Source organism: Mastomys coucha, unplaced genomic scaffold (genome assembly GCF_008632895.1).
Source record: "Mastomys coucha isolate ucsf_1 unplaced genomic scaffold, UCSF_Mcou_1 pScaffold18, whole genome shotgun sequence".
NCBI lineage: Eukaryota > Metazoa > Chordata > Mammalia > Rodentia > Muridae > Mastomys > Mastomys coucha.
This window is the reverse complement of record NW_022196900.1, coordinates 85743932-85758793: the sequence shown is the minus strand read 5'-3', so window position 1 is coordinate 85758793 and position 14862 is coordinate 85743932. Positions and strand designations below refer to the sequence as shown.

Genomic DNA, 14862 nt, shown 5'->3' with positions numbered 1-14862 from the left:
TCTGTGTAAGAGCCTTGGCTATCCTGGAATTTTCTCTGAAGACCAGGCTGCCTCTGTCTCCCAGTGCTGGGATTAAAGACATGTGCCTGGCTCAGCAAGTGCTCTCAATTGCTCAATTCTCTCTCCAGCCCCAGACCCATGCCTTTTAATCTCAGCATTCAAGGGAGACAAAAGCAGGAAGGTCGCTGTAATTTGGAGGCCAGCCTGGCATAATTATCGAGTTCTTATACAAGTAAGATCCTGTCTAAAACAAAAGGAATCATTTTTAACATTTATGTCATGAGGTGGGGTGATGGTGGCACTTGTCTTTAATCCTAGCACTTGGGAGGCAGAAGCAGGCGGATTTCTGAGTTCGAGACCAGCCTGGTCTACAGAGTGAGTTCCAGGACAGCCAGGGCTACACAGAGAAACCCTGTGTTGAAAAACCAACCAACCAAACAACCAAACAAACCACCACCACAACAAAAAAAATTTGTCAAGCTGTATTTTTTATGAAGTGTTTTTCCATAGTTCCTTGTTTAATCAGTGAGATTACAATTCCAACTTCATTTGTAGCTAGGGCTGAATAGAAAATGGCTGACTGGAACATTGTGGTAATGATAGGCATGCTTTAGCTATGGGAGGAGATGCTTGCCTGGAATCGTAGTGGTATTTTACAGTGCTCCTTCTGCCTCAACAGCAGCAATGTCTGCCACAGTGCCACCAGCAGCTGAAATTGCCTCTATAAACGAGGCTTCTTACATTTGTCTCTATAAATCTGCTCTTCTCCAGTTTACCTGCTAAGAGCAGCCGTTCTCAACCTGTGGGGCTCAATCCCTTTGAACCTCTAGCTCCAAAAATATTTGCTTGTAATTCATAACAGTTGCAAAGTTACAGTTATGGAGTTGTAATGAGATAATCTTATGGTTGGGATCATGAGCAACTAACTGTATTAAAGGGTCGTATGAAGGATGCTATCAGGCATTTATTCTGTCCTAGTGTCCTAGGCCATCTAAGGGCTGACATGGACTTGAGGAATGGGGGTGTGCATTGTGTATTTCAGATGCTGACTTCTATGCTCAGACACCTGTTTGCAATCAGGATGATGGTGTGGTTATCTCAATGTTATGTAAAAATAGTTTCCCTTCACTTTTGATTGACTAATACAGAGCTGGGCAGGAGAAAAGAATAAAGAGGGCAGGGCTTCGGATCACATTTGGGGGTCTAAAAGAGGGGAAGGAGAATGAGGAGAGAGGGAGTCTCAAGAGAAGGTGTGGCAATGGGCAGTGGTGGCCCATGCCTTTAATCCCAGGACTTGGGAGGCAGAGGCAGGCGGATTTCTGAGTCTGAGGTCAGCCTGGTCTACAGAGTGAGTTCCAGGACGGCCAAGGCTACACAGAGAAACTCTGTGTTGAAAAGAGAGAGAGAGAGAGAGAGAGAGAGAGAGAGAGAGAGAGAGAGAGAGAGAGAGAGAGAAGGTGTGGCAAAAGGAGGGAGGGAGGGAGAAGGGGAGGAGAGACAAGAGAAAGGTGTAGAGAGACCTGAAGAACCAGGAGGACTCACTGTGAGGATGCCATGAGAGAGCAGCCAAGAGGACACCCATGGACCAGAGTAAGCCAGGACCAGATCTCCACTGTCTCAAAGCTGGAGGCAGAGGTATGCAGACCCTCAGCTTTTTATATAGTGCTAGGATACAAACTCTGGCCTTGATTGCTCAGCAAGAGCTACTAATCACTACGCCATCTCTTCAACCCTTAGTAGGTTAAAAACTGGTTTTTTTTCTCTAACTGGATACACAGACTGGTTTTAATAAAATCACATCATGTTGGGGCAGACCTTTAATCTCAGTACTCAGAAGGAAGGCACTTTTTTTTTTTTTTTCGAGACAGGGTTTCTCTGTATAGCCCTGGCTGTCCTGGAACTCACTCTGGAGACCAGGCTGGCCTCGAACTCAGAAATCCGCCTGCCTCTGCCTCCCAAGTGCTGGGATTAAAGGCGTGCGCCACCACCGCCCGGCCAGGAAGGCACTTTTAAATTCAAGGCTAACTTGGTCTACACAGTAAAACCTTGTTTCAAAAAAGTAAAGAAATGAAATTTCAGGAGGGTGTGGTGGCACACATTTTTAATGCCAGCACCCAGAAGGCAGAGGCAGGTAAATCTTTGAGTTCAAGGCCAGCCTGGTCTACAAATTGAGTCCAGGAGAGCCAGGGCTCTGTTATACAGAGAAACTTTATCTTGAAAAACCAAAAAATAAACAAAATTACATGTCAGAAAGGTCTATATGTAAGGTATGTCAGGTATTTCTCCTAAGAAAATATTAAATATCATTGCTGCTTAAAAAGGAGAGAGAGAAAATGAGGAGTCTTCTAAGGAGTCCTGAGGGTTCTACTCAGAACCAACTGGATCAGAGGATGGCTTTGTCCCTTAGCAACGTAAAACCATGACCTCGGCCTACATGGTGTGCATGCTTTCTTCTCTACACTTCTCTTTTTTGAGACAGGGTCATGTTCAGTTGCCCAGGCTAGCTCTGAACTCATTTTATAGCCAAAGCTGGCCTTGAATCCTGGGTGTTGAGATCACAGGCATATGTCTATCATACCCAGCTCAAATTATATTGATTTAAGTTGGATTCAGCCCTGGCGGCGGCTCCCACCGGTGGGCAGTCCCTTCTGAGACACACTGGAACACTTGTCTTCCAGCGGAAGGATGTAAGGCACCCGCTGCTACTGCTCAAATGACCAAGTACAAGACTGCGCCTCAAAAATCAAACAATTCATTATCCAGGAATCATAGACCATGGCTACACACCGGGTTTCCATTTCTGAAAGTCAAACTTTAAATTCTCAGTTGTGTATTTCCATTTAGCAAAGAAACTATAGAAAATGAATCATCATATCCTCTCAAAAGGAAGAAAACAAATCAGTTCAGAAGAGGCTTCCTTTTTTGGTATTTTAAATGTCGATGATCACAAACACTTCTGGCTTCTCTTCGTTATAGACTTGCATTGCTGAGTATGTTATTGCCTTGACTTCTGTTCCCTAAAATTAGAGTTAAAGGGAAAAAAGAAACTGGAATTAGAATATCTCCAGCAGGAGCTGGCAGAAAGTCAAACTGTAATTATGGAACGGGGGTGGGGGGTGGGGGGGGCGGTATCAAGTCAGTGCAGTAGCGTGTGCTGTGAGTGAGCTGCAGGGAACCTAGCAGACAGCACGGGACTGGAGCCGGTGCTAAAGCAGGCAGGCATGGGGCCCAGCTACTCAGCAAAGCTGTCTGACCTGGCTGGGCATGGGTTTGTGTTTTTATTTACAAAATGAGTTAGATCAAACAATACAAGCTCTCCAGGCTGGCCCAAGGCTCTTCTTGTCCCTCTCTTCCTTATGTCCTGACATCAGCCCTAGCCCTTAGCCTAGTCTTCGGGATTCTTCTCTGCAGGTCTAGCCGGACACATTCCCAGGTCAGAGCTCTCTCAGAATTCTGATACATGATATTACCCCACCCCCATCCCAGTTTAGAACAAAAGGATTAGATGTCCTCTTAAGTTCTTTCCAACTCTAAAAAGAATCTGTAAGAATTCTGAGTGTCACAAAATATGCCAGGTCATAGTGGGTGGCACCTGCTGGCTCTAATGCACAGCATGAGAAGATGCCCAGGGATGATCGAGGTCACTGTCTTTCCTCTGCTAGTATCACGTAGTCTCCTCTACCACAGGCTCACACTGTTCTGACCTTATCGCTATGTATGTCCATCCACATCTCAAGCGGATGTTTACTGACCAGTGAGCTACATGGGGGCTTTTCTCCCCGTAATGACAATTCACATTTTCTCTGTAGGCATCTCCCCTCCATTCTCTCAATCAACATGCTTCTTAGAGAATAAAAGCTGTCAATAAGAACCAACTTGTATGGCCAGCCTAGTCTACATGGCAAGATCCAGGACAGCCAGAACAGCCAGGGTACACAGTGAAACCCTAACTTGAAGAAAGTACTAAGAGAAGTAGCTCAAACATCCACAGTCAATGTGCCATCACTCTGGGCCCTCATCTGCCTTCCTGCAGTCTGATGAATGGCCTGTTCCAGGCCTATCATCCACACCACCACTCACCAACCTTCCACATCCTCTTCCTTTCCAGTGCACCAACACACTCCCCCCTCCTTACTCATTCCCATTTTGCATATAAATGCTACAAAACTTCCTAATTAAAGCCTCATGAAATAAAATCCTTCTCCTTCATTAACCATGCCCCGCCCCTAGCTGCTACTGTGTTTCTAATCTGTCCCCCTTTCCGTAGTCTTTTCCAAATGAATGTTTGTTTCACACAGGGTCTCTACCTAGTCCTGTTTTTCCTGAAATTTGTTATATAGACCAGGCTATCCTTGAATTCAAGAGATCTATCTGCCTCAGTCTCCTGTGTGCTAGGAGAGGAAAAGTGTGTGCCATGGCGTTCCAAATGATTTTTTAAAAAGTTAAAAGAGATGTATTTCAGTAGTTGGGCACCTGTGTAGCATACCCCAGCTGCTTCTTCGTAGGAGAAACGAAGCCTCTGGCGGCCTATTACCTATAATTCCCATCATCTAGAGGCCGAAAGAAAGGAGACTCCTATGAGTTCAAGGCTAGCCTGGTCTACATAGTGAGTTCCAAAGCTATACAGTGAGATTCTGTATCAAAAAAATCTAACCTAACAAATAGAAAAGCAGGCCGGGCAGTGGTGGCACACGCCTTTAGTCCCAGCACTTGGGAGGCAGAGACAGGTAGATTTCTGAGTTCGAGGCCAGCCTGGTCTACAGAGTGAGTTCCAGGACAGCCAGGGCTATACAGAGAAACCCTGTCTCGAAAAAGCAAAAAAAAAAAATAAATTATAGACAGACAAACCCAAAGTCTACTTTCACATATGCAGACGAAATGCTTTCAAGGCCGGATGTGTAGACGTACCTGAGGGTGCTTGGACAGTGAGAACTCTTCTCCCCACCTTGAGAAGGAAAAGCAAACATGCTTATTATTTCTAAAATTTTCTAGTTTTATTTTATTCTGTACATTTTAGAGTAAGGCTTGTTAAGTGTGGTCTCACACTGGAGACTCTGAAGGAGATGGCGGGGTGGGGGTGGGGAGTGAACTGCACGGGTCTAATTAATGGAGGAGAAAGCCATGACTCTAGACTACGGTCTTTAAATGTTGCTAGCAAACTGGGATCAAGCTGAGCATGGCTGCATCCCAGCCCTGGGAGGCAGATGGCTCCCTGAGTTCAAGGCCAGCCAGGTCGACAGAGCAAATTCCAGGACAGCCAGAGCTACACAGAGAAATCCTGACTTGAAAAGCCAAAACCAACCAACAAACAAACTGGAATCATTGAGTTGAGTGCAGCTGCTAATTATAAATACAAAGTTTTTCATCATAAAAATAATTGAGATCTGGAGTGATGCTGGCTCAGTGGTGATACGCCCTGGCTGGTCTTCCAGAGGGCCCAGGTTCAATCGCCAGCAACAACATGGCAGCTCATAACCGTCTACTACTCTTGTTACAGTAGACCTGGCACCCTCTGCAGGCATGAGACATGCATGTGGTACACATACATGCAAGCAAATACCTATACATATACTTTTTTTCCCCCAAGACAAGGTTTCTCTGTGTAGCCCTGGCTGTCCTGGAACTTACTCTGTAGACCAGGCTGGCCTCAAACTCAGAAATCCGCCTGCCTCTGCCTCCCAAGTGCTGGGATTAAAGGCATGCACCACCACCGCCCGGCTAGAATAATTTTTTTTTAATTTGGAATTAAGCTTACAAATTCAGAAAGAAATTTATTTCCATAGTTCCTGAGTCTCTAAAGCTCAGGTTAGTTCACACTCTTGGGGTGTATACAGGTCAACCCACCAAGGCTAACCAAGTACAGTGCTCCCCTGACTCACCATATATGTGTGTGTGTGTGTATGTGTATATGTATAGATATGTAAATATGTATATATTTATTTATATATTTTAACGTATTTTGTAACTTGCTACTTAGTTAGTTTGAATACTTACCCAATGGATCGTAACTTGAAATTTTTTTGATCAATATTAAGTACTTTCACTTCCTAAAGAGGAAAAAAAATGTTATGTATCTTACTTTGAAATATTTTTGAAACAAGGTCTTATATTATTCATGTTAACCTCAAAATATAGCCAAGGAAAAGTGTGCATTTTGGAGGTTTCTGCTTTTGTCTTTGCAGTGGTGGGATCACAAGCATGTGCCACCGTGCCTGGTTTTATGGAGTGCGGGGTTTGAAACCAGGGCTTTCAGAATGCTAAGTCAGCATTCCTCCAAGTGAGCTACAACCACAGCAGCAGAAAATTGTTACTCTCAACAAAGGAAACAAAACCAGAAGAAACAGATGGGCAGTGGTGGCACATCCTTTAATCCTAGCACTCAGGAGGCAGAGGCAGGCAGAGCTCTGAGTTGAAGGCCAGCCTGGTCTCCACAATCAGTTCTAGGACAGCCAGGGCTACACAGAGAAACCCTGGGGGGGTGGGGGGGTGGGAATTCATCTGTAACACAATACTGCCCACATCAAGTCTGCAGGATGAGCGACTCAGCGGATACATGTGATGGATGGACCTGACAAATGAGAGACTGGAGGATTTCTGGAAACACCAAGGGAGTGTGTATCGGTGCTGGAGAAGTGTCCTAGAGGTTGGCAGCAGCAAGCAATTTGCATTTGGCTTCTTTTCTGTGTTTGTTTGCATTAAGAAGTTTAGTGCTCCGCTTCGGCAGCACATGTACTAAAATTGGAATGATACAGAGAAGATTAGCATGGCCCTCGAGCAAGGATGACACGCAATTTCATGATGTGTTCCATATTTTAAAAAAAAAAAATGTTTAAAATCATCAATTGTTGAACTTAGAGCAACAGCTGGACATGTGGACCTGAACACAGCTCACAGGTGCACTGCCCTGACTCCCCACTGCCCCCGCCTCTCCACCACCCCACACTTTTTTTTTTTTTGTCTCACGCTCAATATATAGTCCTGACAGACTGACGTAGAACTGGCTATGTAAGCCAGACTGGCCTAGAACTCAGAGTTCCTCTTGCCTCTGATTCCTGAGTTAATGAATGGCATGCCCATCATGCTGGCTTAGTAAATGTTCTCTCCAGCTCTTAGTGATTTCAAATACTTCACAGTCAGAGATCTAAGTTAGAGAGAGAGAGAGAGAGAGAGAGAGAGAGAAAGAGAGAGAGAGAGAGAGAATATACCTAGGCAAACAGGTTAATCAATAAGGACCTACATGGAGCTGGAGAAATCACTCAGCAGTTAACAGCACTAGCTGCTCTTGCAGAGGACCCAGAATTGATTCCCAGCACCTCTATGGTAAGTCACAACTGTTTGTGATTATGGTAGCAGGGGCTATGATGCCCTCTTCTGGCCTTCATTGGCACTGCATGCACTTGGTGCACAGATATGCATGCAGGCAAAACACCTATACATAAACTAAAAATAAACAAAACATCTTTTTTTTTAAAAGATGTCAGTGCTCTTAACCCGCTGAGCCATTTCTCCAGCCCCCAAAACATCTTTTAAAAACCCTATAATTTACCCGGTGGTGGTGGTGGTGGTGGTGGTGGTGGTGGTGGTGGTAGTAGTGGTGGTGGTGGTGGTGGCGCACGCCTTTAATCCTTGCACTTGGGAGGCAGAGCCAGGCGGATTTTTGAGTTCGAGGCCAGCCTGGTCTACAGAGTGAATTCTGGGACAGCCAGGGCTACACAGAGAAACCCTATCTCGAAAAAACCAAAAACTCTATAATTTATATAACTCAACATTACCTCATATCTTGATGGACTGGTTTTTGGATCCTATGCCTTACCTTTAATTATTTGTTCAATTTTAAAATGTGAACCAACAGTCTACTTGCTCAACAACAACAACAACAACAAAAACAAAATCCAAGAAAACCCTTGCACTTACCCGGGGTATGAAGTACTCATCAGCACTGAACTTGTAAAGCCACTCGTCCAAAAAGTGAAACAACAGAGACTGCAAGTCGTCTCCTACATAGGATCATAAGAACCACAGCAGGTGATGGTTAGCAAGGCTCAGAATCCACCTGCTGTTCTTTGCAACAATACACTCAGATCATGCAGAACAATGTATACTCATGCTATAATGTTTCCTTGCAGATAGAGCAGTTACCTTGGATTTCTACTTCCACTGTTTGGAGGGGTTCCACAGTCCCAGTATCTGTCATGTAACCGAACATGGCCATGGCACACTGTTCAAATGCTTCCTCCAGAGTATCTCCCCATGCATGTAACCTAAAAGTTAAAAAGTGGAAATTAAAACAAATAAAAGGGGCCACAGTGTGTGCACAATCAACTACGAGACAGAAAATCCCACAGTAAACCAAAAGAAAATCAGTTTCATAAATATAAACTACATGTCTAATTTAACAACACCCACAGTGGATGTTTTTAAACTATCATTTCAGATTTAAAACAACAAAATAAAAGGAAAAACCAGAAATGCACTTGAGCCAGAAGGTAAAAAGATACTTGCCATCAAGCCTGACCCTGTGGTGGAAGGACCTCTGACTTCTGCACATACACTGTGGCACTTATGTCTTTTACACATACAACCCACAAAATAAAATGTAATTATATGTTGGGACACACCTTTAATCCCAACACTCAGGAGGCAGAGGAAGGCATATCTCTACAAGTTTGAGGCTAGCCTGGTCTATATAACAAATTCCAGGCCAGCCAGTACTACACAGTAAGATCCTATCTCAAAAAATGAAAAGATAGAGGGGCTGAGAAGATGGCTCAGTGGTTAAGAGCACTGACTGCTCTTCCAGAGGTCCTGAGTTCAATTCCCAGCAGCCACACGGTGGCAATAAAACCAAATAAATAAAAAACCCAATAAATAAATAAACAAACAAACAAATAGAGAGGATAGGGGCTGGAGAGGTGGCTCAGTGACTAATTGTCCCGGGTCCTGGTCCCAGCATCCATGCGGTGACTCCAGTCCCATCTGATACCCTCTTCTGACCCTTTGGGCTCCAGGTACACACATGGTACATATACATACACACAGGCAAAATGTCCACACACATAAGAAAACCAGATAAATCTTAAATAAACATAATTAAAATTTCTTATTAAAAAATTAAAACGGGGCTGGAGAGATGGTTCAGAGGTTAAGAGTAGTGACTGCTCTTCCAGAGGTCCTGAGTTCAATTCCCAGCAACCACATGGTGGCTCATAACCATCTGTAATGGGATCTCATACCCTCTTCTGGTGTGCCTGAAGACAGCTACAGTGTACTCATATATATATAAGATAAATACATCTTTAAAAAAAATTAGAGCATTCATTCTATTTAAAGACAGTTTCGAGGAACAGCTCTTACTATACTCACTGGACATCCGCCGTATGATCCAAATCTAAGAGAGAAAGGGGAAAAATATGTAAATCATTGAACTTGACTCTCAAATCATGCAGAAATAACTCTAGAGTACTGACAGGCAGCAAACAGAAAGAGCAGTAGAAAGAACTCTAGTTCACTGCTACTCATTAAGAACATCATCCTGGGGCTGGAGAGATGGCTCAGTGGATAAGAGCACTGATTGCTCTTCCTAAGGTCCTGAGTTCAAATTCCAGCAACCACATGGTGGCTCACAACCATCCATAATGAGATCTGATGCCCTCTTCTGGTGTGTCTGAACACAGCTACAGTGTACTTACGCATAGTAAATAAATAAACCTTCAAAAAAAAAAAAAAAAAAACCTTCCATTAAAAAGAACATCATCCTGGCTGGATATCAGGCTCATACTTGTAATCCTAGTATTTAAGTGGCTAAGGCAGGTAGATCATAGATTCCAGCCCAGCCTAGGCTACTAAAACAACCGGGGTACACAGTAAGAACCCATATCCATTCATTCATTCATTCATTCATTCATTTCGGAGTCAGTGTTCCTCTGTGTGGTCCTGGCTGTCCTGGAACTCTCTCTGTAGACCAGGCTGGCCTGAAACTAGGAGATCTGCCTGCCTCTGCCTCCCAAGTGCTGGGATCAAAGAAGTGTGCTGCCACCGCCCAGCAATAACACCCCATCTTTGACGGGGGCAGAGGACAAGGGGATGGCTCAGTGGCTGAAAGCTTGTACTTGCTGTACTGGACCACATAGTGGAAAGAGAAAATTGACTCCTGAAAAATTGTCCCTTGACTTCATATGTATACTGTGGCACTAGCTCAGTAGGTAACGTGCATGCTATGCAAAGCAATATGAGACAAGTTCTGATCTTGAGAACCCATGTAACACTGCACACGGCACTATCATCTACTACCCTAGCACGCTGACAAGAAACTGGAGGAGGAAACAAGCAGCTAGAGACTGGTGGGACTCCTAAGACCATGGGAAACCACAGGTATTTGTTTATATTATGATTCATAACGGTGGCAAAATTACAGCTATGAAGTATTAACAAATAATTTTATGGGGGGTGTCACCACAACATAAGGAACTGTATTAAAAGGTTGTAACATCAGGAAGGTTGAGGACCTAGTCTAGATATTCCTGGGCCAGCTAGCCTGGCTTACCAGTACCCAACAGACCTTGTCTCAAAGAAGGCAGAGAAGTAAGGACTGATGCCCAAGGCTGCCTCACACCTCTGCACATGTGCACATACACACTGACATGTAACACGTATGAAGTAAAGTTAAAGCAAACAAAAACAATGGTGCTGGAGAGGTAGTTCGTCAATTAGGAACACCTACTGCTCTTGCGGGAAGTAGGGATTTGGTTTCCAGCACCCAATGGTGACTCACAACCACCTTGTAACTCCAGTTCCAAAGGATCTATTGTTTTCAAGGGTTCGAGGCATGCATATGGTGCACATATATACATCTCTCAAAACACTCCAACAGAGAAAACATAAGCAAATCTTTAAAAAAAATTAGGAATTTTTTTTTTGTTTTGTTTTGTTTTTTTTTTGTTTTTCGAGACAGGGTTTCTCTGTGTAGCCCTGGCTGTCCTGGAGCTCACTCTGTAGACCAGGCTGGCCTCGAACTCAGAAATCCACCTGCTTCTGCCTCCCAAGTGCTGGGATTAAAGGCATGCGCCACCACTGCCCGGCAGGAAAAAAAATTTAAAAGTAGGAAAACATGAGGCAGTTAGACCTTTCGCTATGTACTTAATAAACTTAGCCCCTTCCTGGTATTAGTTCAAAAACAAAATAACCTACCTCTTAAATTTATATTTAAATGAACAATGACTTGTGGAAAGTACCAAGGCAGGAGGAGGCTTTTGGTGTTTTGTTTTATTTTGCTTTGGTTTTAGACACAAGGTCTCCCTATGCACTTCAGGCTGGTCTGATCCTCCTGCCCCAAGTGCTGGGGTTACAAGCATGTACCACCATGCCCAGCTTCTTCTACATAGCCTAAAACATCTAAGTTGTGTGCAGCAATAGATCCCTGCAGTCCCTGCTTGAGTTTGAAGCTGGATAATCACTTGAGCCCAGTTCAAGGCCACCCTAGGTGACACAGCCAATTTCAAGTTTGTCAGGTATCTTATATATTTGCCTCTCAGTAAATATTTCCTATCATCAGTTACTTTTCCTGACTAATTAGTTCAATTCTGAACACCAAATAGTTTAGGAAGGCCAATCTCACAAGATGTGCAATGAGTGTTCCCACAGGACAGATGTACCACAACAGCTCTACTGCATGTCCCACTGTGACCATCAGCTCCTCCTTTTCCGTCTGTCCTTTGCCTCGTCCATGAATTACAGCAATTCTTTTCACTTGTTTTGCTTTGAGATGGGGTCTATCACTGTAGCCCTGGCTGGCTTGGAATTCGCTATGTAGACTAGCTAGGAATAAATTGTTTTGCCTCTGTCTCCAGATCTTGAGGATTTAAGGATGTGATTCTCAGAGGTCACTTAATATAATCCCTGAGGGCTAGGGATGTGGCTCAGTGGTAGAGTACTTGCCTAATGTGTACAACATTCTGGATGTTATATTGAGCATGAAACACAAAGTAAAGCAAAGAGAATGAAAGAATGGAGGGAGAGAGGGAGAGAAAGAGAAACCTGGAGTCCATAGAGAACAGAAGAGCTGGTAGTGCAACTAAGGTCTTCTGTAGACTTAGGCAGGAGGATCACACGTTTGAGGCCTCTCTGGTATATGTATTGAGCTCAAGTGTTGAGGTACATAGAACACCATGTTTAAAAATACCACTGACCCCAGTCAAACGAATTTTAAAAGGAGGAGGGAGCTGGGATTGAGGTCACTGGCAGAATGTTTCCCCTGCTATAACAAAATAAATAACTGATATAAGCATTATCATAAATCTGTAGAACTCTTATTATCTAACACCTGCATCAAAACACTGCATTTGACCAAACTCTACCACGGCTTCTAGTAGCATAAGGCCACACCTTTAGGATAGAGTGGGAGTTTTAGTTCAAATGCTTGCCTGAGGAAAGCCCAATACAGGCTGTAGAACTCTCTGTTCTAGCCAACACTTGATAAGAGGCTCCAAATCTCCCTATTTTACAGCAAGTGCCAAAAAAGCCTTAAAACTGTGACTATGTATCCCTTCCAGCTCTGAACAATCTTCCTTAAAGACCTGGTTCTTTGAAATGTTATCATCCCCACAAGGGAGGCTGGAACTCAAGCTTCTAAAAGTGCCAGGGAGCAGGTTAAGTGGCCTTGGCCCTGCTGCATCTCCAGCGACTACAGTGACTAACCTTTGTACTCTGTCCCTCTTCCGACTGTAGGAGCTCCTGCTCTGTCTTCCCTCCCTCTCCATGTACAACAGGCACTGTGTGAACTGGAATGACTCTCAGCTCTTACAGCACCCGTAGTTAACCATACTCACTCCGACTTGTGTCTGCTTGTGTTACCTGTGATGAGGATAAAGGAGCTAGGCATAAAAGAAACAAGAGCATGAGTCCACTCATGTGACTCTCTAACACTGGAAACTCTATTCCAGAAATCCAAAACATAACAACAGTGGCTTCAGGGATAAGAGGCTGGAAAGGAACTGGGGCAACTTTCTAAGATGACAGAACTGGTCTATCTGGAAACTAGTGCTGCTTACACAGGTAGATCTATTTAGCAGCAATAATAGTCTGGGCCAGGTGTGGTGGACCATGTCTGTGATTCCAGCACCAGGGAACTAGTGAGTTCCAGGCCAGTGAGGGTTATTGTGAAATCCTGCCACAAAAAAAAAAAAAAAAAAAAAAAAAAAAGTACTTAATACTTTACTGGAGAAACATGTAAATTATACTCAATTCTTTACATTTTTTTAAAAAGATGATATATTGCTATAGAGGGTGGTTCTCCAATTTTTTAATCTCAGGAACCCTATACTCAAAGACTACTGTAGGGCTGAGGCTATAGCTCAGGTGCAGACTACTAGTCTAGAATGTCCCTTAACGATATATGAGATTGTTTTATTTCTGAGACAGGGTTTTACTCTGTGGCCCTAGCTGTCCTGGAACTCACTGGACCAGGCTGGCCTCAAACTCAATACATTCTCTTGCCTCTGCCTCTAGAATGCTGTGATTAAAGGTATGGAAGCTGACACAGAACTTTAAAAGAGGAAAATCCAACAATTTCAAAATACTCATTTAAAAATAGCAATAACTCCAATTTAACGTAAATTACATGTTTATGAAAAAGTTGTCAAAAATTTAGTGTTTTTATATTTCGGGAGAATTTAACGTGATGCAGAAGTTTCAGTACATAATAAAATCCAACCTTGGACTGTGGGCACACACATACACACGCATACACGCACAGAAATAGGCATCTCTCAATTACTCTAACGTGGTCACACTATTCACTACCGGGAGAAACTCGAGGACAACCCAGAAAACACTTAAAAAATACAATTAACGCACATGTATAATTTACAATGACAAATGTTGGACAAGCGCCACACCGCTTAAATCTATCCCCCAAAGATAAGTGTGATTCAGGCGCACGTGGACTTTTAGAATGGTTGGGGGCAGGGTGTGGGGGTTCAGGTTTCTTCTTTCTCTAGTAAGGTGATTTTTTTCTTCGCTTTCCTCCTAAATTAGGTACAGTGAGGGGGCACACTGTGATTATGCCAGAGCACCTGTGGGGCAAAGATATGGGCGAGGCAGGAAGCTGCAGGTAAGCAGCCGAGCTGGTCGGGATGCAAGAGATGTGAGCCACCTACTCACATTCATACTTTCGATTGACAGGAGGATACTTGTCCTTGATCGCCTTCTGTTCCTCCGTCAAATTGTAATCTCTAACATCTTCCTCTTCTTGAGCCATGACTGCAGAGTTGGAACTCTTACTTCCGCCCTTCATCGGCCAGACTTCGTCCCCGCGCCATAACTTCCGCTCTACACCCCACCCCTTGGCAGCCGGTCTAAAAGGACCAGGACTCCATTCTGCGAGCTCGCGGGAGGGCCTTAACAAAGCTCGCGACTGCCAGTCGTCTCGGTCCTGCCGCTCTTATAGCATGTTTTAGAGACCAGCACCCTATCTCCTACACTCATTATTACTAGTTCTTTTTAAAGACTGGGGGGAGCAAGTTAAAAAGACACCTTGAATTAGGCACCTGTAAGTCTAAACGGTGAGGCGTTAGACTCCTCGTGGGAGTCCTCGGAGTTGCCACCCAGACCCGGAGGGAAACACTTCAAATGTTTTCGCTACCAAGCGGGAGTTAGCATAACGGCCCTCTCTGGAGATAGCTGCGCATGAGCGCGGGGGCGGGAGGGGGCCGGGGATCACGTGATCTGCACCGGCCTCGTCCCGGCAGGCGGGGCGCGCGCGCAATCCGTGGAAGCCTCCGGACCGTGGGGGGTTGGGGGAAGGGGCGGAGCACGCGCCTCGCACCCGCGGAAAAGCGAGTCTTGCGCGTCTCCATAGGCCGCGAG

At 44.4% G+C, this 14862-nt stretch overlaps 1 protein-coding gene and 1 non-coding gene across 4 annotated transcripts; one reads left to right on the top strand and one right to left on the bottom strand.

Annotated features, from left to right (window-relative positions):
- Positions 1–2730: 2730 nt before the first annotated feature.
- On the bottom strand, positions 2731–14789 carry Zbtb8os (zinc finger and BTB domain containing 8 opposite strand). 3 transcript variants are annotated; one of them, XM_031378771.1, is made up of 7 exons: positions 14544–14787; positions 9364–9388; positions 8140–8261; positions 7915–7997; positions 5995–6047; positions 4909–4945; positions 2731–3017 (listed from the first exon to the last, which is right to left on the bottom strand). In XM_031378771.1, exons 3-7 carry the CDS (start codon positions 8210–8212, stop codon positions 2931–2933), a joined length of 333 nt encoding a protein of 110 aa, XP_031234631.1. In that variant the 5' UTR covers positions 8213–8261; positions 9364–9388; positions 14544–14787; the 3' UTR covers positions 2731–2930. The 3 variants fall into 3 exon arrangements, with proteins under 3 accessions (XP_031234631.1, XP_031234630.1, XP_031234632.1); XM_031378770.1 differs by having other exon boundaries at positions 14158–14783; XM_031378772.1 differs by lacking the exon at positions 5995–6047 and having other exon boundaries at positions 14158–14789.
- LOC116097207 lies at positions 6708–6815 on the top strand. The gene has a single exon (XR_004121269.1). It is a non-coding gene; the product is annotated as a U6 spliceosomal RNA (small nuclear RNA).
- Positions 14790–14862: the final 73 nt, after the last annotated feature.